Below are 24672 nucleotides of genomic sequence, written 5' to 3'. Positions count from 1 at the left end.
ATTAAGATTATGACACATGCAAGAACATAACACAATGTACAAAATGCCCATGACTTGATACATACGAATTTCAGAAGATAACCACTTTGAGTTGCTGTGACACAATCTGAAATCGACTAAGTCTATCCTCCTTTTCTGTTCCCTGCAAGAATGAAGTGAAGCCTGGAGCCCACTTTCCTTTTTAGAAGAGGGGTAGCACTTTCCTCAGTATGTGCAGCTAAACTTCATCTTTATACACTATGGAGGAGCAAAGCAAGAAACAATGAAAACAGATTCATGATCACATTTAATAATAATACTTCAAGATACAAGTTGTTGAAGTAGGAATAGGGAGAAGAGTAAGTCAACAAGTTACAAGTTTGCACATTGTTTTACAAACTTTACGCTAGACAGCCTGATCAGCAAACTGTGACTTTTTGGAAATAACCTTTCAAATTTGAGGATAAGTAAATTATGCTTTCAGCATGCCAGCTGGACAAAAGCCCTATGCAATAAAGTAATTGTTTGCATCAGGTTGAACAAATTCAAAAATGCTGATAGCAATAAAAGCCTGTGTGTCATGGAGGGTGCCCAGACACACTCCAAATCTAGTGTTTGCAAGATATAGGCCTAAGGATGATGGTCGGCTGGGACGATGTAGATACAAACACACGTGCAAATTACCCATTAGGTGGTCTTCTGCTCATACTTAAGTGATGTTTATTAGCTCCCGTGTGTAAAGCGTCCTTCAACCGCTCATCACGATTATCCACACGCTCCTGGGACTGAATCAAGTAATTCCATGCATCACCTCTCCACACAGGCACAACACATTTAGGTCAATCTGTAACCCTAGAATGTTGTTGGGTCACCTAGTATTCATATTTCAATAAAGTAAACTGTTTTCCAGAAGCGGATGTAACAGTGTGATAATAAATAAACAGAAAACTGCTTTGAGTGTTTGGGACATCAAACCTTAATGCTATAGGCCTACGCTCGGTCTATGAATTTAGACTAATTTGTCAACACCAGCTCCTCGTGATCACTGGATATCGTCATCCTGTTAAAATAATCGTCCAACTCATTTTTGAGCATTAATGTTACTTCAAAGTGTCATTAATGTTCATGACACATCCCATGTCATGTTTATGACACACTCATGTCACTCTTATGTAGACACCTTCAAAATAAAGTGTTACCATATCTTGCTTAAGTCACAAAGTCATGTTCTAAAAATTGCCTAAGTCATATTTTATTTTGATTTAGGCATAATAAATCCGCTTAAGTCACACACTTGACATAGGCCATTATCTTAAAGGGGTAAAATCACATGATCTGATCAACTGAGGATGTAGGCGATTTTACCATAGGTGGCCGGCGCCATGAGCAAATGATTTAGGTTAAAAAATTAAAAAAAAAAAAAAAAAAGACAAAAAATGACTTAGGCGACTATTTTAACAGTGTGACGATATGGTAAGTTAATTGAATCACACACAATAAGTATTTTAATGTTAAAGCAGGTGGATCGTCCCAGTCAGTCTGCTGGTAAACTAGCGTTAGCAGCAGGTTAGCCTGAAGCATGATATTGCTGGTTAAATATGTTTGAGAAACACCTGCCAGCCAACCCATGATGACAAGAGTGGTAGCTTTAAGCCAACGAAACGCATTTCTGTCTTTTTATGCTGTGTAGTGAATAGTGATTTGTTTTATTAAAACAGGTATAAGGTTATTCATTCAGGTTAACGTGAACGCGCATCATTAAGCTAAACGCGCACCAGGGGCGCGTTCTGGCTCTGACAGCAACGTGCACGAGTGCTGACACCCGAGCGGTCCGATGTAAATCACTGCAATGGCAGAAGAATAGGTAGGGGAGGGTGGAGGACACCGGCTACAGCCCTGCCTCCTCTCTGCATGCGAACACAGCAGAGTAGACACACGGCAGGCAGGCAGGACCGCAGCATCATCACAGGGGCAACAAAGGGACGCATGGTTCATCCAAGGCATCAAATAAATAAATGATTAATTGAGACAAGTTCTGCTTGAAGAAAAACCTGTTATTGCGTCTGTCCTCACCTAAAAGGTAAGAGAGCTTGCACCAGGACAAGAAAATCCATATGTTCCATGCTATTCCGTTTTCTTGCTATATTATATATGTATATATTGTTTGCCTTTTAATAAGCTTTCATCCAAGGTTCCTAATCAGGCTTATGTTGTTAATGTTGTACTATCCACTGTTAAAGCATGTACATTTCATTGCTGTAAAAAATGAATTGAGGCTCACCGGGGAGCATGAAATGGGTGTGACATCTTACTTCATAATGTGTGTACCAGCAGCAGCAATGCTTGTATCAGGAGTGTAAGCAGCTAGACTGACAGAAAGCCTAATTTCTCTAATGTATTCTATAAGTTCAAGTTAAACTGCTTATTTAACTAATAAGCATTTTCCCTGTATTATTTAGGGTGTAATCGCACTGCACAGTCATGGAGCTGGAACACTTTGATGAGCGGGACAAGGCTCAGAGATATACCCGAAGGGGCTCAAGAGGCAATGGGCTCCCCAGTCCAACTCATAGTGCTCACTGCAGCCTGTACAGAACCAGGACACTGCAAGCACTCACCTCCGAAAAGAAGGCCAAGAAGATTCGGTTCTACCGCAACGGGGACCGCTACTTCAAAGGGATTGTGTATGCCATTTCTCAGGATAGATTTAGGTCCATCGAAGCACTCCTGGCTGACCTCACAAGATGTCTCTCAGATAATGTCAACTTGCCACAAGGGGTGCGGACCATATATACCATTGATGGGATAACAAGGATCACCAGCATGGACCAGTTGTTGGAAGGTGAGTGTTGTTCCTGAAAGTGTTCCCCCAGATGTAGTTTATATAAAGTAATGCAAATTAAAATTATAACATAAGTCACAAAGTCTAACTAAATCTACAGCTGATGCAGATGAAAACAAAATTGCATGACTTCCTTAATCATGCAGAGCAGAAAAAGTCAGCGTCGCATTATCATGTGATCCTTGCTTTTTATTTACCATGCGTGTCCTTTTTGTTGTGGCAAATTACAAAATCGCTTAATGTGTCTTGATTTTCTGCAGGGGAAAGCTACGTGTGTGCATCCATAGAACCCTACAAGAAGCTGGACTACACAAAGAATGTAAATCCCAACTGGGCAGTTGGTGCTAGGACTGCTGTATCCATCCGTGACCCTTCTTCCCTTGGTAGTGCCAAGACTGGATCCCCAGAAACCAGGGAGAGCAAGGACTTTATTAGACCCAAACTGGTAACCATTGTCCGCAGTGGAGTAAAGCCCCGCAAGGCCGTACGGATCTTGCTCAACAAGAAGACTGCACACTCCTTTGACCAAGTCATGACTGACATCACAGACGCCATCAAGCTGGACTCGGGAGTCGTCAAAAAGCTATATACTGTTGACGGCAAGATGGTAGGTGTTATACATTTGAAGTGGTGATTCTGTGAACATTACTTTAGCTAATGTTTTCAGACTTCTAATAATAAAAGCATATTTCCAGCTAGGATACACAAAAAGTCCCAACATTTAAAAAAAAGAAAAGAAAACAGACCCATACTGTCAATTACTTAAACTTCAGAAAATAGGAATGTAAAACATTCTGGTAAATGTGATGACACATTAGCTGTCTGTGTAATGCTACTGTCATCTGAATTACACAGCCCATATAAAGTTTTATGGCCATGGCATGTATGCATAAAACAGTGTGATATGACAAATAATGAAGAAATCGTATCTACAGTTTACAGAAGTCACATAGACTGTTGTCTGTCCTTTGACTTTTATAGTTTCCCTTTACTCAGTTAGTCTTAAAGTTGCATACTATGCACAACTGTACCATTCTCCGCCCATATAGTGACAAATAATTAATTGGTTAAAGTTGCCCAATTTGCTTACTGAGTTTTTCAGTGTATATTTGGTTCAAACTGACAAACAAACTATTTTAGCTTGTGCTTACAGTTGGGGAATCTGGTTGTAGATTTGAACAATGGCATTTTTGATAAAGTAAAAATCTATGAATATTACGTGTTAACCCACTTATATAGCCTCTAATTTGTTTATTGACACTTTGCTTATTTCCTACTAAACCTTTTAGACTAATGTTTGCATTTAAAAGTCAAACAGCAAAGCAGCCAGGACAACCTTAAGTGCTCTATACCTGAGAGAGTGCCATTATCTTATGCCTTTTTCTCAACCACTGATACATTAATTGCTCACTAGTGGGGAGGAAGGAAGGATGCTTTTATTGGACATAAGTCAATGGAAACTGTCATGACCTTTGCTTATCATAGCTTAGCTGTGTGCAGAACCTGGATATATTTGGTTGTGGTATCTTTAAAGTTTAGTTTTAATCTTGTCTTCATATTCTATCTTTCCATTTGTGGTACTGTATCTCACATAGGAATCTTACATCAGCACACTGCACATGAAGCAGACTTGGTATACCTTTCCTTCAATGCAGGCTGAGTTTTTCTCGCAACATGAGGGAATTTTGAGGTTTCAGAAGAATTAGAACTCTGTCATTAGAGGTACTTGTTCTCTTCCTCATTCATGTCTCTGAGAATTGCTTCCTTACCCAGAGAGAGAGACAGTGCGGTAGGTTCAAACTCAACTGGGAATATTTGCTAAATGTATTACGAGAAATGGGTTTCTAGGACTCCATCTAATAATACTACTAAACAGTAGCACACTATTGAATGGTTATTCACTTAGTGAGTCAGAACCCAACATAAATGTCATTGAATTCAAATTTCTGGACAATAGCAATATTAGACATCATTAGACATTGGTGACATCTTGGCACAAGTGCCTTTTTTTACACTGCAGTTTACTCACACATAACAGTAAGTAACATTCATTTAGATATTATCACAATTATTTGTGTCAACAGAACATAGAACTGACTGAGCAAATTAGTTTGAAAAAGTACCACAGAAAAAATGCTCTTTTGCTAAACCTGGTTGTAAACTCAATCACTTGCACTATACATTAGTATCCTTATCACAAAATATTGTAAGTTTTTTTTCACTGGTGGTTTCTATGGTGACATGGTTTCCTGAGCTGGTTGCTAAGGAACAGCCTCTGCGGCAGAGCAGTGCAGTAGTGATGTCAGGACTGTAGGTGTAGTGTGAGAGGGCTCATAGATGCAGTGCTTGGTCTGTCAGCCTTTTTATACACATGGTGGCAAAATGGAGCACATGGCTGAGGTATAATCCTTGGATGGGACCCATTCTGTAATGGTGTGTAGAGGGAACAGTTGGGGATTTTCATACAAACAAACAAGTCTGCCTTCACAAATGCTCTAAATTATTTTAGGAATACAGACTGTTTGAATGCATTAATGGACATGAATTGCAGTACATTAAAGGTAGATGTCAATTGTGTATACTATGTTAAAATGTATTTCTATGGTTTTGGATTTATCTGTCACACCAGGTATTCCCAGATACCATTGCTTATTCAGTTTAAATGTAATCTATGGTTTCCTAATAAGCTGTTGTGTTAGGTGCTTGGCAGTGCAGCTCTGTGCTCTAGTTTCCCTGCTTTTTGGTACTTTTTGTCATGTTGTGACTCCAGATGGCTAAATAAGCACCCTTTGGCATCAGAGTGCCTGTTTTCATGGGTGTTTAACCTTTGGTAAATGACCTGCTTGCGTTTTTGGTCCTGAGAAAATGGCATTCTGTGGAAACAATTAATCATAGAAAGTTTGTTTTATCAATAATGTTCAGTCTGGGAAATTTTCAGCCACCTGATTCGCCAATACATTTACTTAAAATGGTAGCACTGCTTGTTACATATTTCTTGTATCAATGTATTTGCCGCAGTTTTAACATAACTAGAATTTCTGATGATATCCTAAACAGTCACATTTATAACTCTTGTATGTAATGGACTGACAGTTTCACAAAGCTTATTCACATTTATTTTAGACTCGTGATTCATGTTTATATTTGTGGATCTGCTTAGCGGGTGACTTTGCTTGATGGCTCTAATCCTTGGCCGCATGGGCACAAGCAAGTTAATGGGCTGCACTTTGTAAACCTCAGATGACTGATCATTTTAAAAACAAAATCCACACTAAAAGTTGTACAGTAGAAGTAGGCCCTTTGAGGCACGAAGACATGCCGTGGCCTGGTTTGATCCTGCTGTTCTCTGTGGGATGGAGCAGAGAATATTTGCATGACAGAGTCAGTCTGAGGAGACTTGGGCCGTGGCATTCCAATCTCCGTTTTGATGGATATGGCTCTGCACTGTAATTGTATTATGCACAGTGCTAACCTCTGTGTTTTAGAGTCAACACTTCTTGTTGAAATAGATGTTAACACAGCCACCCGAGGACAGAGTCTGGCTTGACATCAATGCATGAAAGCAGAGGCTTAATTCTCCATAAGACATAAAATGATGTATCAGTAGATGATATAAACAGCCCATTCATGCTCTGGATATTAGACACAGAGTGAAAGTGGTTATGAGATTTGTGGTTCCCCTTTTGCCAGAGAGAAAATCTGCAATATGTTTTTCAACTCATCTCTTCATGTTGACCTTGACTCTGCTGTTTCCTGGTTTGGCCTGTGTGTGCCCACAATGAAGCTCTGTTGGTCTCTGCACATACCTCAGATGTCTTTTCTGTGTCTTTCCTCATCATAATCAGTTTCAGAAAATTTAAAATGGTCCTTCTGCAATTCAGTGACATTATAATAAAAGTAGTTTTGTTTTTGTTTTAGAAGACCTTATAGAGAAAGTATTTAAAATAATTACAATAGAAAATCTGCCCATCTTCTCGTGTGAAAGTAATGTAGTGAACTGTATATAGTGTTTTAGACTTTTGGTGTTGATCAAATAGATCTATTTTTTATAGTTGATCTCAAACCAAGCCATTTTTAAATCTCACTGCAACTAAAGGGGGGGAAGAAGGATGAAGGAGATGGGCTGTCTGGCTTTCCTCTTACCTGCTGCTGTGACTTGGCTGTTAAAAACAGAACAATGGACTTGCTCAATGTCGTACTGCATTTGGCGTAGAGACAAAATTCTGTTATCCTCTTTTTCTTGTGGGGCACTATTATGCTTGAGCTAATGTGGAAGTTGCTGTTATACAATAATTAGCATATTGCAGATAATTTAACAGCATGCTTAATGAGTGTTATGAGATATGTTTAGATAGGAATTTTAAAATTGAACGTGTTTACACATAATGTTATCATGTTACACATTATTCCAGAGTCTACTTCCATGACATGACATGTCCTATAGTATTGTGATACATTGCATCATTGCAAACTTTTTCAAAATATGATTTGAAATATCCTTTTTTTCTTCTGCTGGAAGTCAGACATTGTTAGAACTACACTGGGCTAAATATAGGGACTGAAAACTAGGACACTGTGATTAGGAAAACTGAACTGTGTGGGTTGATGTTATGGCTTGTGTTGTAATGTGTGCTTGGATTGTGGGTGTGTCCTTATGGATGTCCTTATAGTGCTGACTTGCACTTATTAAGGCAGCTATAACTCTGATATGCCTTTGCAGAAGCTGCAGTTATATCACAGAATTCTGCAGCAGACCTAATTTTAATCTTGGATTATGTGTCTCTGTGAATGCTGTGTTCCATCCTCTCTTTGTTCTCCTGGACATTCTACTGAGCATGCAGACATGGACAATCAGTACAGTATGGAAAACAAGTAAAGGGCAGCAAAAAATAGACTTTTAATCCCTGAAAACTAATTACAGTCTAAAAACAAGTAAAAGTAAAAAATGAAAGCAAGCTATCCAACTGTACATAAGGACAGCTTCTGCAAAATTAACTAGAACCAATTGAAAATGACGTGAAGATGAGTCATGTGTCATCCTGACATGCTGAGTGACGCTGCTGTTTTCAGTCTTGCACTTCAAAGGGGAGCTTCAGCACCCTGTAGAGCTCCACCTGTCCACTGGTGAAACAAGGTTGTTGTTTTTTTTTAACTAGTTTGTGTCTTGTATGTAATCTATGGTCTTTAACATGGCTCCAATTGATTAGCTTCTAAAGCATGCATACCTCCCATTGTGTTTTCTTCAGGAGCAGCACACAGATAAAACCCTGACGATCAATATTTGCAGAGGATGCTCCTGAACTGCAAGGAGGGTGTGTGTGGGGGTGTTGGGGGGATGATAGGTGGATCTGCTGTGTCACTGAGCCAGCAGGCATAAGCAATCAATACAAAGCAACACAATCATGATTGCCCTAGTTATGCTCTTCCATCATAGCTTTGAGTTTTCCTATTTCTTAGTTTTTCTGTCATTTAAGATTAATTGTAATGTCTTTTTTTTATTTAATGTAAAGATTAAAGGTGGCTATGTTAAAATCAAAGACCTTAACATGAAGCTATCCATATTTTGTCACTCAAGCTGGGTACTTTGATCGCACATTGATTCGGTCTCTGTCTCTGGCTTTCACCCCTGAGTAGCAGTTGTCCACCAGCTGAACTTTGATTCTATGATCCTTTTGTGTAACAACATCACTTCTTGATTAGTTTTTAGAGAGAGATTGGGAGTTATATAACCTCCACCAAAGGGCTGAAGCCAGATTTGAACCCACAATGTCATAATGACAAGGTGTTCTATGTTATTCCATTTTACCTAGACTTATAGTGACATTGTTCTATTGTCTGCGGCTTGTACTGTCCAGTGCTCCAGATATGATCTGACAGGGGATCTTAAAGCAGCCTTTCCCTCTCATCGTCTCAAACTCAGCTGTGATTCTGTCTGGTCTCCTTGGCAACGGCTGTGCAGCTCTCCTCCCTCTGGGATCTCACACTCTTGGAGGAGGGGCAGGGAGCCTGTCAGAGAGGGGTGTCTGCAGACAAAATGACCATATTAAACCCCCCTCTCTGCTGCTAAGAATTCATGGCTGAATGACCATTGGCTGTTTGGTTTATCAGTAACCTGCAGAAAAAATGACTTCTAATCCTTTTGTTTGGTGGATAATGTCAATTCAATATTTTGGAAAAAGAATAGATGCATATACTGTATTCTGTTAGTTATTGACTAATTCAAAGTACATTTTCTACAAAATCTTAGATATGTGTGATGAAAACCAGAATATTTTCACATGCATAACTAAAGAGGATAACAACATAACATTTAATATATGGCGAAAGGGCAGTCTGGTTGACCAGCTGTGGTGACATTCTTGTCTGTTCTTCTGTGCTCTGTCTAAGCACTTAAGTCATCATATTAGACTCCTGCTGAACGCCCCATTCTTAATGATGAGACAGTTAATAATGCATGTACATATTAGATGTTTGTAATTGGCTTTCTTGACTTTTCAGATTTAATTTTCTTAACCTGTTTCTCCTCAACTACATTGTATTCATTGTGTTTTCGGTGATAATCACCACTTTTTCTCATTATTTAACACAAACTCTCCTATAAATCTATAATTTAGTCTATTAATTCAGTCATATCTAATTTGACAGCTAGGCCGAATAGATAAATGTCCACTTAATAACTAATATCAGTATGAGATGGCATATTTGTTGATAGAGGTTTTGCTGAGTCCATCCCTCTGTAGAGGAAATGAAAACATTCTCTAGTGCACTGCTGTAGTTAAGCACATCAATAACCCTTTGAGGAGAAGGTCAGGACTCCATCAGCATCTTCATTTATTTATGACACTGCATCCCCTGTGATGGGCTACTGTATTAGTCAGAGCAGCAAATGCATCAACTTAGTCATCTAGTTTTCCTTTGTAGAAAGGTAAAAAATTATAATTTTTATTTCTGTTATTTTCAATATAAAATGATATGTTGTGACCATGTTATTTTACAAAAATGTTTTTAATTATCAAAACCGTACTCTGGTTTATGGATTTTTAAATGTATTATTAATTAATTTATTATTATATAACAATTTATTACAATTTCGGAGATTTTAAATTCAATTTACATATACATTAAGATAGTTTTGCTGTCACTTACCAGAATGCTTCTGCTTCAGGAACAACATGCTCATGGTGACTTGGCATGATTGGCTCCCTAAATGGATGACTGGTGTTAAGTGTGTTTTAACATTATTTTACATTGAATTGTCCGAGACAATAGAGGGCAATTAAAGTAATCTCTCACTGGGGATGGAAAGGCCATTGTCTCACAGACCTTACTGAATATAATCCAACAGGTCTAAAAGGAGCTTTTTCTTGTCATAGCAGTTACCCTAGAGACATTTTATATGCAGCCAGGCTAATACACCAGTTGAAATAAGTGTTAATTCCATTATTCATATGCTGTTCACACTGTGGCATTTATTTTCCCTTTGTACTTTGGCCATTTGGAATATGCAGTCACAGCGTATCTTCTCAACTTCAATACTGCATCTTTAATACAGTGGTATTTCTGTCATGGTTTTCTCTCTGATACACTGAGATGGTATGTAGTAGATGTGAACATCTGTACTGACTTTTATATGATCGAGATTTGAGTAGATGTTTCCCAATATGACAAATAATGCCAAGACTTTTGTAGATAGTTACTTCAAAAGTCACAGTAACATATAATAATATTTGCATCGTAGTCATGGGTATGTGTTTCTTTTCTTTTCTGGAGAAGTCATGTAGCAATTGCTGCTATGAGTCGGTACAATTAATCTTTAATTCAGTTTTAATGGTTAGCATATAATATGCTGTCTGAAAACTATACGACTCTCAGAGTGTTTCTGTGGGAGTTGGTCATTGCTTTCAGATGCAAAATGTTATTGAATCTCATGCAAAATGCTCCATTAAAGTTTGAAAGCAGTCCAAAATTGGCTAGTGAGTGCAACAGCAGTTTGTAAGTGTTCACTGATGGAAAAATGACTTATTTAGCTTTCCTTACTGTTCATTTGGTTTATTTTAATTTGGTAAGTATCAAATATTTAAAAGCAACAATACTTAGTCTTACTAGTCTTGTACTGTCCTGGACAGTACACATTACATATCAAACTTGCTTTGGTACAATAACCGAGAGAAACTTCTCTACCTTTACCAGGTGACCTGCCTTCAGGACTTTTTTGGGGACGATGATATATTCTTTGCCTGTGGCCCGGAAAAGTTCCGTTACCAGGATGACTTCAACTTGGATGAGACTGGTAAGCGTTCTTTTTTTTATGTGGCTTGGATCGCTCACGGAGAAAGCATATGATAACAGTTTTATGTTGTTTGTCCATTGTTTCTATGAATATGATTGACTAGTCATACTAGGGGTGTCACATTCTCCTTGATTTCAAGGCAACGATTTGAATTTTTGATTTAAGCTCCCACCTGCAGGCTCAGATGGGGAATATATATCTAATCACCCCTCAATACCTCACTAATTTTGCTGTTGCAGAAACATTTTCAATGCGAGTGGTCTGACTGCTATATTTCCTAGAATGTACCACACTAAGGCCCTATGATTGAAATTGAAAATCATTTCAATGGATTTTCGTTTTAGAATTTAAATCGTGACACCCCTATGTGATATTTTTATTAAACAGACGTCCTTTGTGGTCCAAGTACATATTGACTATGCCAAACACGTGAAAGTATTATTGTTGTGCTTCTTGCAAGTTTGTACTCTCATCTATAGTTTCTACTGCTACTGCTCACACTCTAGAAGCACTGCTAATAAACAGTATAAGGTGTTGCTGCCACCTTGTACCCGTCACATTTTTTCACTACTTTGTTTGTGTTTAAAATTTAGAAGCCAGAGTTAGCAGTTAGCAGAACTGGACAGTACCATATACTAGACATGGTACTTAAACACATTTTTGTGTCTCTAGTATTTGCAGCTCTTGTTCCATGCCTTTACATTTCTTTACAAACAGAAATTTATTCTGAAAGTAACACATCACTTCCTACTGTCACTGTCTCAAAGCTGGCTAAAATTGGTAGATTTAAGTTAGCCTAGTATTATTGAGGAAAATCGTTGCTCCATCAGTATTTTATGTTTATTTCTTACTTTATAGAGTGCAGAGTGACTAAGTCTTCATCATATAGCCGGCTCCCCTCCATACTTGGTCTCTCTTCCCCAAGAGCTGCTGGGATTTCCCGCAGGAGCAAGTCTCCCTCATCCGCCAGTTCAGGTATGCATGTGGGTGTATGAAAAAAACATTTAGGTCTATCTTGTGCTATTTATCATTATGCTGATTTTGTCTTTTTTTAAAATTCTAATACACTGACAGCTAATGGCACTGCAGGCAGTCAGCTGTCCACGCCTCGATCTGGGAAGTCTTCAAGCCCTTCTCCAACCAGTCCAGCAAGCCTCCGAAGACGACGGGTAATTAGGGCCCGAGCAGGCAACAACCTGCCTATTGTATTTCGAATTATTTTTTTTTTCTTCTTCCCAAATGATCGCATTTTTCACTGCCTGAACATATCCCAAAACTCATGAAACTTTAAATATAAGTCACACCTGGCGAAAATTTTTATAATCTATTGTCATCCTGAATTTCCATCACTAGGTGGCGCTATAATAAAGGAAAGTGCGTTTTGGCTAATAACTCCCACATACATTCAAAAACCTTATATCCACACATTCACTGAGTTGTGCTGAATCTCGTGATATAAGCCACGCCCATTTTTGCCTTGAGTTTTTTTTCTCGCAAATTTACAAAATGTCGTAAACATACTTTTTCGAACCCGTCCTAGGCAATTTCATCGTTTTGGACCAAACTTTGCACACTGCATCTATGGACCCTCATAACAAAAAGTTATTAAAAATAATTTCGATAACCCAAAGAATACTCAAGTTATTAAATAACAACTTCCTGCAGGTGGCGCTATTTTAAACACAAAACACGAAGTGTTGCATATCTCCACATTGGCGTGTCTGAATGACATGAAACTCAAGATCCTACTTCCCCATGAGCCCCTGAGGCTCTGTGCAAAATTTTGGCCGATAACCACTAGGTGGCGCTCTTTAAGTTGAAGTATTTTATATCTCCAAATCGGTTGGTCGGATTAACACCAAACTTGGTATACTTATTGTCAATGCCCTCCTGAGGATAACCCTGTGGGGGAAAAAAACGCGCATGCGCAGAAGCGCAGAAAAACCGCGCATGCGCAGAAGCGCCCGGAAAAGCAGCGCATGCGCAGAAGCGCAGCGAGGCCGCGCATGCGCAGAAGCCAAAAATGGCCGCGCATGCGCAGAAACGCAGAAAAAAATAATATAAAAAAAATAATAATAAATGAAATAAAAAATAAATAAAAAAATAATTAAATAAAATAATCAAAAAAATATAATAAAATAAAATAATAAAGTACAATATATGTCTCAAAATGTAGTGGAGTAGAAGTATAAAGTTACATAAAATGTACATAAAAGTACCTCAAAATTTTACTTTAAGTCCAGTACTTGAGTAAATGTACATAGTTACTTTCCACCATTGCTACCTGACACTTCAGTCTAATTTCATATTTGGTACCGTGGCCACACTATAACACTTAAGGCAATGAAATTCACAGGGGTGGTATAGAATGGCCCCTGTAACGCACACACCCCGACGGCAGCATGCCCCGACACGTGTGTACTGCGAGGGCCCGTTCAGTACTGCTTGCAGTCCTAGTTACAATTGTTGTTCTGATAAATAAATTGATGTCTTGGAAGATGTATTTTATACAATGTCATACCAAAGAAGCTTTGGAAAGGACTTCAACATATTTTTCCAACAATGAATTATATTTAAATGTAATCTGGTGGGAAATTTGATAAATACCTCACTTTCAAATATTGCCTAGCCAATATGTGTGAGCCTCCAAAGCTATACTCTACTGTTTGTTTTTGTTGCACAGTAATGGAACCACTGCTTGTTTTGCTTATGGACTGGGGGATATTACAAAGATGGCTTGGGTGATTGGGCATAAAGGTGTACAGATGTAAATATTAGCCAGAGTTCAGAAAAATAAAATCACCTAAACCTTGTAACTCTCAGTAAACAATGGCTGTGTCTGGGCATATTATGATGCTTTAGAGCTATCTTTCAAATTAAATGTCATCATACTGCAGCAGCACATTTTTGCTGTTATCATAGATCTGGGGAGGACAAGCAGGTTTTGAGACTGCAGGGCACAGTCAACTCTGAAGAAATCCAATTATCAGTGATACCATCATTAATTAATCATAAGTCTGGCTGGGGTTGGTATTGTGGTGGCTGTGGAGGATATTATTTTTTCCCAGTCTGTATGCTGGTGGAAAGGTTAGTATAATGTTTTACCCTGCTTTATTTATTTCTATCTAATCCCAAACTCATACAAAAGTCTGGCAGAGTGAAACGAATAGGGATTGTGTAAGATGGCTGTAATCACATTTTTACAAGCTTTGCCTTCTTTGAAGTTTGTGTATGACAAGTGCATTAGTGAGTCATTTGTTCCCACTATTCTTTCCAGGGATCTCACCACAGTGGCTCTTCACTCTCTTTAGCTTCTACCAAGGTTTGCAGCTCAATGGATGAAGGAGATGGGCCTGGCAGTGAAGGTAAACATAAGACATAAAAAACACTATAAGTAATGTAAAGGCTTTTACATTATCATTTTTAAAATATATTTTTTTGTTTTTCTCCACAGCTGAGCCAGTGGATGAAATCCCCTCAGTCCCTGCATCCATAGCAGAGAGGTACAAAGTGGGAAGAACTTTAGGGGATGGAAACTTTGCTGTGGTACGAGAGTGTGTGGAGAGATCCACTGGAAGAGAGTATGCTCTGAAGATCATCAGCAAAGATAAATGCAGGGGAAAGGTGAGCCTGCCTCTACATCTGCTGACTACAGTTCAGTGCTGATGGAATTCTGTCTTGGATGCTCGTTCAATTTCTTTATTTGTTTCATAAGTCAGTTGATGGTGCTATCTCAGGGACAAATTTTGTTTTGCTTTCTCTTTCAAGTTTAAATTACACCTTCAGATGAACGGAATTAAATAGTGTTAACATGTATTAAAATTGATTTAAAAGATATCTAAAATTTCTTAGATGTTTTCTAAAATTACATTACTGAAAATGATACAGTGTTCATAGATTTTTCTTCCTTTTGATTAAATTATCTTTATTACCTAGGAACACATGATCCAGAGTGAGGTGTCGATCCTTCGGCGTGTGAAGCATCCCAACATCGTACTTTTAATTGAGGAAATGGACACCTATAGCGAGCTCTATCTTGTAATGGAGTTGGTCAAGGTACCATACATTTGTTAACTCTTTGTAGTAAATAAGATGCAGTTAATATATATTAATATATTAGGCCTCGTGTGTCCAAATATTTCCTCTCTTTCATGTACCAAAAACTCTTTTTCCAGGGGGGCGATCTCTTTGATGCAATCACCTCCTCAAACAAATACACAGAGCGAGATGCCAGCTGTATGCTGTTCAATCTGGCAAGTGCCATCAAGTACCTGCACAGCCTCAATATTGTCCACAGAGATATAAAACCAGAAAACCTATTGGTAAGTATGACTTCATAAGCTTGCATTTACAACTAACAGTTACAAATAAGATAAATACATACAGATATAAATTAACACAATTCCACAAGGTATTTACTTTATCATATCAATATGGCCATTTGGAACTCCCATTTCTAACATATCTACTCCATACAATCTGAAAGTTGTTTGTTTTAGTCTTTGCATTGGCATTTTTATTGTTGTGCTTTTTATTGTTATGCAGATGTTCTTACCTATGTCTTTATCTATTTCTTTAATTATGTTTCATTCATGTGCACTCAGTGTTAGCTAATTTTATAATCACATCAAGCTTATTAATGGAATCTTTACCTCAGTGATGAATTTTATTGGGGGCTATTTTGCATGCAGTTTCTCACTTTTCCTTAATGTGTGTGTTTCACAGGTATTTGAACACCACGATGGCAGTAAGTCTCTGAAGCTAGGTGATTTTGGCTTGGCTACTGTCGTCAATGGGCCCCTCTATACTGTGTGTGGCACACCCACCTATGTAGCACCAGAGATTGTGGCTGAGACCGGGTGAGTCAGTCATCTGTGACATGATTAGGAGGAGTTTTTCCTGTAAATGACCATTGTAAGATCAAAAACTGCAACAGTATTTCGTTTGGACCTTTGCTACTTTCAAATGTGCTTAGTCTCTCTGGTACCTGCTTCTGCTCTCTCCAAATACAGGTATGGCCTCAAGGTTGACATTTGGGCAGCTGGTGTCATCACTTACATACTGTTGTGTGGCTTCCCGCCTTTCCGTGGGTATGTTCTACTGTATCAGAAGGGGTTTTTTTGTATGCCATTACATTGTAGACTCTACTCACTGTTGCATCCACATCTGCCACTACAAGGTTTCTAGAGTATTGGTTGTTTTATTTTCTACAGCAGTGAAGATCAGGAGGCTCTCTTTGAACAGCTTTTGAAGGGCCGGCTTGATTTCCCTGCACCATACTGGGACAATGTGTCTGACACTGCCAAGGTTTGTGTCTGGAAGTGCTCTCCTCATCTGCCGTCATGCTCCATGTGAAACACCAGAATCTGTCTGCGATGTGTTGCTGTGGTGTCTAATGTTCGCTCCAAGTATACAGTATAATAATGTCGCCTGTCTTTTTAGGCTCTGATCACTGGGATGCTGCAGGTAGAGGTGGATCAGAGATACACGGCTGTACAGGTGCTCGATCATCGCTGGGTCAATGTAAGTTAAGCATTTTAAAGTCAGTCCAGAATCACCTATATACACACACACGTCACCAAGACAGATTGCAGTGGGATACAGCAAGTGGAGTTTCTTAAGTTTTGTTCTTTGTATTTTCAAGGATGATGGTGTGTCAGAGAACGAGCACCAGCTGCCTGTGGCAGGGAAGATCAAGAAACACTTCAACACTGGGCCCAAGCTTAGCAGCACCACAGCAGGAGTGTCAGTCATCACAGTAAGCACTGATCTACACCCCTCACACACAGACCGTGCATGCAACTCTGCATCAATAGATTACATTTTGGCTCTTTTATATTTTTTTCATGTGCTTTAGCAATGATGCTTTGGAAATCATTCAAAAGTGAAAAAAAACATAATTTTGAACCAGTATTTCTCGTACGCACCTGCTACTTAACTTAGTAGCAAAACGTATCTTTTTCCTTTTGATGTCATCAAAGTTCAATCGAAACTATCATTGCATGCTTTTGCAAGGCAGCAAATTAATCAATTATACAACCTCTTTATTTGCAACTATAATTTATTGTCTTCCCTGCTTTATTTTGTGAATACATGAGTTCATCCATTTGCATTTGCTGCCAGGTTTTCCTGTGTGCGCTTTGGCATTTCATCACCCTTTTTAGATGGACTGTCAGCACTGTCATTAGAAGATCTTATACATTAGGAGATCTTTTAACAACATAGTTCACCTACAATTTATAGAGTAGTTTTTAAGCTGAGCTGGATTTGTAAAATTAGTAGAAAGATTTACTATTTACTACTTCCCATTGGTGGGGGGGAAGGATCGGTCGCAATTCTCCTCCTTGTATCTAGACTTTTCATTTACTTTGCAGGTAAGCCAAGCACTCAAAGACATCTTTCCATTTGGCAACTGACAATAAAAGTTCACATAATGTCAGTTGATGGTTACAGGACATTTTTATCCACTTTTATGGACGTTGTGTTTCTCAACGCAGAAAATATAAAAGATAAGTTTAGAGTTGTGCACCTTAATGCTAATCAGGTCCGTGATGCTTTGAGTTCAAGGTGATCGTCTGAGTTGCGCTCGTCTCTCTCTGCTCAGCTGAACCAGGACTTTACCATCCAGAGGTCAGGGTCTTTGGACCACAACCAGCATCCAGGATTGTCCTGGATAAGGTATGACATGGCATAGCGCAAATATGCAGTGCTTCCATGGCAAAGTGCTGGCAGTCTCCATTTCCCACCCCCTAAGGGTTTGACCCATTGGACCTCAATGAAGCCCTTTTCATGCCTCACCCACCTCATCAAGTCCATCACTATTACGTTCCTTCATCTCACTAGTGCTGTGGCTGTTTCCTCTCACCTGGTTGTGCACTTTACCTTGCTAATTTACTTATTCTGCATAAGCAAGTTATGCATCTGTAATGCTATCTGCCTTTGATGATTCCTGTGACATATTGAGCAACAGACTTGTGTTTCACAAGTTGAATGCATTCTTTTTATTTCTGTGTAAGAAGTGCTGTCACAGACATAAAGATGTCACATGTGACCTTGGCAGACCTTTTGCCTCTTGTTGCTTCTCCTGGTTTTGTTGAGTGCTGCAGTAGTTTACTGTGTCACGATAAGTGAAAGGAGAATAGTAGTAGTGAGGTAAATGCAGCTTCACAGATACAACTGCATGCAAACATTGCCTCATCTAACTTTTGCCAAGTGAGTCACTGATGGTTGACTGGATGCCACCCCTCAACTCTGTGGTCTTGTGGAGAACCTAATGATAGCTGCTGTGTCACCCTCTCTCAGACCACGCCACTTGATAAAGAGAAGCAAGTTCTCCGACGAAGACGCCACCAGGATGTGAAGCTTACTCCACACCTTCCACATAATTTTGGTGCCGCCTCCTCCCGCAGTGCCAACCCTGGCCTCTCTGCCACTGAGTTCACCTCTGAGTCTGAAGACTATTCCCATAGTTCGGCTGACACTGTCCGTTCACCCATCTCTCCGTTCTAACAGCCTCACAGCATCAGGCAACAGCACCATCCACCCCTCTAATGAAAAGTGGAAGAGGGTGAAGTGCAAAACTGAAAGACCCAACATTGGGTCCAGTCTCCTGACTTGAACTTCCAGAGCATGCAACAATTTTTAATTTATAGTCCTCTTTATTTATTTTTTTCTTCAAGAAAGTCACTGAGCTGTTAAAGCCTTATTTCTTCACAGCAAACACTGGTCCATTGTAGTACTCTAGAGCCCTCTACTGGTGTATATTATATACTGCAGGAGAGAAGCACTTCGCTGTTTAATGAAAAATGTAAATGCAAAACGTTGAAACATAACTTTCTAAATATGAAAATGTATGATATGACAGTGCATATCACTTATCATCTCAATAAGTGCTTGTTTAAAAATAACTCAATACAACAATAAGGGTGAAGTCTGCGTTTCTAATCCAATACACTTTTTTTTCAAAATTCAGCAAATATCTCCTCACGGTTTGCAAGGTGTCCATTATCTGTATGCGGTGGACGAAAAAAAATCCAATTCATACACAGGTTTGGGGTCTGTACCATGAAGCAAGTTCAACAGAGCCAGGGTTTCTTTGTATGAGCTGACTCGACGAAGTCTGAAGCCCCAATCAGAGATAACGGGTACCAGGACGGTGGTTATCAACTTTTTTGTTAATTCAGGCTTTCTTCTTAACACAGCATATTCTCAAAAAAGGGGGCTTTTGGAGCATCATTTGACTCTACTACCGGAAAAAACTATCACATCCTGCTTGCTTCTGTAAAGAATATGGAAAATAGCATAGCAAAAACAATACTGTTCTGTTATTCCAGCTGTATATTTAAATTTATTCTATCACTGCATAAGCTCTCAATGACTACCGCTTATTTCTAATGTAACACCAAAGTGGTAACACTTTAAACTGACACTGTCCCACAATAACGAATACATGAACATTTTATTTTGGGCCACTTAAAAAAACCCATTTTAGGCGTATTATCTTTGATAAAACCAATAAACATTTTCTAATAGGGATTCTATTAGCTGTATCAAAGCAGTTTAAAACGAACATTGGAAAATCACGACCAAGCATAAAAATACATCACATTATGGTTTAAAGGAATTATATTGCATTTTACATGCAAATAAACGTCATGGCCTACAGAAAATACTAATAATATTATAGTGAACTATTAATGCATGCTACCTGATTTTATAGGCTCATTGTATTTTAGTCTTTAGTTCAGAATGTTGGCAAATACCAAGAGAACTCTACACATTTATTCAGCAGTTCAGTGAGGGGAAATAGCCAAAGAAGTTAAGTGAAATGCACTTTATAGCCGATTTCAAGCTGAAAATTAGAACAAAAGCTGTCTTCGACCCTGTTAGCTGTGCAGCATAAGTTACCATCGCGTTCTAGCCAGGTTAAAAAACTCTGGTTTTAGATTCAGCATACTTCACTAATCTCGCTTTGTGGTACAGCTCTCTGACTCTGTAAATGGAAAACAAAAGAAATGGCTCAGACCAAGCCACACAACACTATTTCATTCATGCTCGTGCACAGGACAGGGCAAAGGCCATGGATGTATAAAGAGAAAGGCATGGGGGTCGATAAACCTGGCCCATGCTAACATTTTAAAGGAGCACTGATGGGAAGGGTATATTTGTTTGGCTGTTGAGTTGAAATATCAATAATCTTTCTGTAGAATCACAGACTTCACTTTAACAGTAACGGGCACCTTTCTGCTGTACTCTGTGCTGTGGTACTTTAGTCCTCTTAAACAGTGTGTCTAAGGTTTAAGCACCAGAACCTTAAGACACTTAAGACGGTCTGTACCATAAGCATTATCTGTACTGATCGGATTTATTGGTGTAGGACAAATATTTTCCTGCTAACCAGTAGCATGGCTCTTTCAGAGAATTGAGCATGCAAGTGTATGTCTGTTGATGGTCCAGCTCACATGGGTGCTTGAGGATGATTATTGAAACAGTAGATTTGTTACGTGTCTGTTAGAGTGGTTGTAATTCAGTGTTGCTACAGATGAATGTCAGTACTGTGTAGTTGGTAGTAAGTGCATGTTTAAAGCCTTGCTTTGGCACATATGAATCTTAAGTGCAATTAGGTATTCTGCCCAATGAGCACAGTATCAAATTTGTCCTAAGAAATGCTGGAATCAGTGAGAATGGATCTGTAGCCAGTATTTTTGGCAGTCAACTGACACACGTCTTAAGCAAATGGGGTGATTAGCTCTTGTGCAACATGTTTTTTTTTCTTTTAACACACTGAAAAAGAAACAAGTTAAAAGTTGGCAAACACAACAGTGCTTCCAGTAAAATACATTATTTTTATTCTGTTAAGTCAGGACTTTTGTTGGCCTTGAATACTCCGATCATACATCACTAAAAAGTCTGGCTCACTGTTTGTTCTCTGACCACTTTATACATTGGTTAACATGAGACAAAATATTCATGGATTTTCCTGTTTCCTTCATCTGAGACTTTAATCTGCATGTCTGCTAATATGCATCCGAAATCAGTTGTTCTGGTCTTCTACTGTTTGATATATACGCCTGTCCGATATGAAACCATTTCTGTTGTCATTGTATGTGCTGTCTTAGTGAATACAGTTCAGTTAAGGCAGACTATAATCATACCACAGCTAAGTTAAGACTTGTATATACATATTTTAACAGAAATGAAATATCAACCCACCGACTTTGTTGTTAAAGGGCTTTTAAGTTTTTGATTTGAAGGGAATGAACGGAAAAGCACAAGGAAAGCAAGTTCTGATATGATGTGACTTTTTGTGAGTGAGTATGCTTTCGAGACTGACTTTCATCTGAAAAACATGTAATGTTTATATACAATATGTCAAAATGGTACTCAAAGACAACTGGGAATGTCCGTAATAGTGGAAGAATGTGAATGCTGTATTATATTCCTCCATATTCCATTAATGTAAGGACGTTATAAAATGATCTAAATGAGAACCAAAACCAGTGCTTCTCCTTTTCAATTCATGAAGAAAAAAAAATCTGTTATGGTAAAAAAGCATACTTCAACCAATGTACTCTGCAAAGAAGCCAAGTCTTGCAATAAAAGGATTCGATTAATTTGTGAGTCAGCGACTTATCTCCATGACTTATCAAGTAACTGTTTATACAATACAACTTACTGAAGACCTTTAAATCTGCAGCAACAAATTAAGACAGCAGGTGGCAGTATAATCAAACACAAGCTTAAAAAAAATTCCACCTTCAGTTACTCATTCATAGCATGCATTTACTGAGCAATAGTTATACAGACTTAATCAATTAATGCATGTATTCATGTTTTGGAGGCTGTCTGCACACATACATGAGCAAAAGCTCAACAAGAAATACTCTGTATACACTGGTATATTTATTCAGTTTTATTAAAAACACAAAATAATGAAAGCAGCTGAATTTACAGTTATCAATCTTGATATAATCTCACAAGCTTCAAACATAACCTAACTCTTCCAAAAATGTAGGCAAAAACAATTTGGCTAAAATATAAATCATAAAATTTTGAAAATATATTACATTAAATTAAAATACACCACTTAATTCCAACATTTTAAAATATTTTTGTCGAACAAATTTAAATTCACAACAATGAAAATGATTTCATCGGAAAGCAAAGAAAACCCAATGCCTTCAGTAGCTCTTAGCATGCAAAACGTCAGCTTTGGGTTGGGTGGTCTCTTGTTGCACCACAAAAAAAAAAAAAATCAGAATGCAAACTCAAAATCTATTTGCATATTTTTGTTCATTTTAAATTGTCAGCTCACAGCGACAGGCTTCTTCTCATTTGCAATTAAATGCGGATACAGTAGCTTTCATATCACCAAAAATAGACCATAGTCATTTTTGGAACACTATCTTGTTCATTATTAGATCTTTTTTTTGTCACAGCTGAAATCTTTAGACCTTTTCAGCAACCAAGTCATAATATTGCTTACCAATGCATGGTGTTACAGCATGAACTGGTGTTCATGAATACACAAATTCAAAATGGACGAGCAAACATTTTTGCAAAAATAAGCAAAAACTGAGATGAACAAATAACAGTACTAATGTTTGCTGTGCCAGCAATTGTAGACTGTCTTTTAAACTGACACTTCCTTTTACAAAATGTCTTACAGCTTTACCACAAACACCATAACAGTCATGAAATATTATCCAACAAATCTGGTATTGAATCATCTGGATATGTTATTAGAAGTTAAAACAACAAATGATTGATAACACATTATTTTATAATCTTACAGTAAATCATTTTAATTATTTTTCCATTAGTAAACAAAATAGTCCTCAATTTAAAGTAAATATGGAAGTATCACAATTTATGACCCCTTTTTGCTGACATCATGATCAGAAACAAATATTTCACAAAGGACTTAGCTTACACTGAATTTCACTTCTTTCATATAGACAATCAAACACAACAAATTAACAATGAACATTTCGTCTTTTCACGTACACATACATTTGACCACTGTTAATAACAATGAGAAAACAATGGCCATACACATGTATTACTAACCAATTAATATCTGAATTCCAATGAAGACATTTTTAACATTTATACATGGCTAGCATGATGGAAATGTTTTTAAAATGGTGGCTAGTCTAACAGCATTTTAGATCTTTATCACTTTACACTGTCCATATTTACAGTACAGGTTAGCTTTTTTTCTTCTAGAAAAGTGTTCCAAGTGAGATATGTATCTGCCATAAAAATGTTGTATAAAGGTTCCAACAAGGATTCATTTTGTTTTGCATGTTCACAGTTTTAAACAGGAACTTAGAAGCTTACAATAAGTATGTTTTATTAACTGTGTAATTGTGTTAACTTAAGTTGATCTCAGTCTCTCCTTGCCCAGAACATCAGACCTGCTTGACTCAGTTGGGAAATGCATCAGCTGGTGCTCAGGTAAGACATAAAAACAACAGAAAATGCATCCAGATTGTTCAGCAAATGACACATAGCAACAAGTTTGCCTTAAAGGCTGGACGAACACACATAAGCACATCTTGTTCCTTATTAGTGTCACCATGATGATGTTCTCCAGCCCACTTGATCTTGTCCATCCTCTGTGGATCTTCTGCAGCACAGCTCGGTTTCCCTCCTGCTGTGTGGATCTGTCTTTCTTCAATACCTGTTCTGATGCTCGTAGTGCCACCGGTTGAAATCGATGTTAAAAGCTACGATACTGCCAGAAGCCATGCCTGTGATCAAAGTCCTGAAGAGCAACAAAACCATGAAAAAGGAATGAAATCCTTAAGTCAGGAAACATACAAACTTTGTAAAATGTGGAAAAATGTCAAACCACAATTAAAACTACACAAATAATAATTTTGTTGATTTTAGTTACAGTATAATATATAATCATATTTCAAAGGTGTGGTAATATATGCAAGGAACCAACATAAAAAATGTGTTTATTGATAAAGATTATTTCCATGGTGAAGGAAACAAGCACAGGAGGTCTTCCAGGACTGTGACAGTAAATTACGGGATCCTCTGACAACTGAAGTAGACCGTTGAGTTCCTGCAACCCTTTTGCTCTTGTGTCCAAGGCTGCCTGGTATGTAGGAAAATCAGCTGATTTCACAGGGTCGTCTTATACTGCTACACCCCAAGGGCTTAAATGCTCAAGCACAATGAACAGAGCTAAAGCAGAATGCCCCTCTGTAAATGGAGTTGCTGAGCATGGCTCACTAGGGTTACCTAATGTCAACTTTCTGAGGAAAGAGATTGTAACTGAATCAAGGGGTTCTTAAAATATTTAATTGAAGTGACTTGTTAAGTGGCATTGAAAGAAACATTAAATATAGCAATGAGGACTTAATTTCAGTATTTTTAGTCCTTGATGTCATGTACTATTGAGAATTTAGTACCGTCTTGAGACATTTACTTTACAATTTAAATTAAATAAAAATCACCAAAAAATGTCATTCTATATCTGACCATCCTCTGCTTGCCTAACAGGTTGTATACTCAGAAATTATAGTGCAGAGTAATTCAGCTTGAG

General features: G+C 38.1%; 2 protein-coding genes across 6 annotated transcripts in view; one reads left to right on the top strand and one right to left on the bottom strand.

The window, feature by feature from the left end:
* The first annotated feature begins 1932 nt into the window (after positions 1-1932).
* On the top strand, positions 1933-21724 carry LOC131970285 (serine/threonine-protein kinase DCLK1-like). 2 transcript variants are annotated; one of them, XM_059331647.1, is made up of 17 exons: positions 1933-2059; positions 2439-2821; positions 3082-3428; positions 11012-11111; positions 11970-12086; positions 12186-12280; positions 14389-14476; positions 14566-14735; positions 15048-15167; positions 15287-15433; positions 15837-15970; positions 16124-16201; positions 16325-16418; positions 16554-16634; positions 16756-16869; positions 17716-17789; positions 18414-18471. In XM_059331647.1, exons 2-17 carry the CDS (start codon positions 2461-2463, stop codon positions 18469-18471), a joined length of 2178 nt encoding a protein of 725 aa, XP_059187630.1. In that variant the 5' UTR covers positions 1933-2059; positions 2439-2460. The 2 variants fall into 2 exon arrangements, with proteins under 2 accessions (XP_059187630.1, XP_059187629.1); XM_059331646.1 differs by lacking the exon at positions 17716-17789 and having other exon boundaries at positions 18414-21724.
* Positions 21725-22674: 950 nt separating this feature from the next.
* nbeab (neurobeachin b) overlaps positions 22675-24672 on the bottom strand; it is a 194412-nt gene continuing 192414 nt past the window's right edge. For all 4 annotated transcript variants that reach the window (XM_059331642.1, XM_059331641.1, XM_059331643.1 and 1 more), the window contains one exon: positions 22675-23880. In XM_059331642.1, coding sequence (XP_059187625.1) covers positions 23790-23880 — 91 coding nt within the window. In that variant the 3' untranslated portion in view covers positions 22675-23789. The remainder of the gene's footprint in view (positions 23881-24672) is intronic.

Source organism: Centropristis striata, chromosome 4 (assembly GCF_030273125.1).
Source record: "Centropristis striata isolate RG_2023a ecotype Rhode Island chromosome 4, C.striata_1.0, whole genome shotgun sequence".
Classification (NCBI taxonomy): Eukaryota; Metazoa; Chordata; class Actinopteri; order Perciformes; family Serranidae; genus Centropristis; species Centropristis striata.
This window is presented reverse-complemented; position numbering and strand designations above follow the sequence as displayed.

What these genes read in the sequence shown, in the direction of transcription:
- LOC131970285 (XM_059331646.1), top strand. Translation starts at nt 2,461, where the DNA reads ATGGAGCTGGAACACTTTGATGAGCGGGACAAGGCTCAGAGATATACC. An exon ending in CATGGACCAGTTGTTGGAAG is followed by an intron (nt 2,822 to 3,081) that starts GTGAGTGTTGTT and finishes GATTTTCTGCAG; the next exon opens with GGGAAAGCTACGTGTGTGCA. An exon ending in CAAGCCTCCGAAGACGACGG is followed by an intron (nt 12,281 to 14,388) that starts GTAATTAGGGCC and finishes TATTCTTTCCAG; the next exon opens with GGATCTCACCACAGTGGCTC.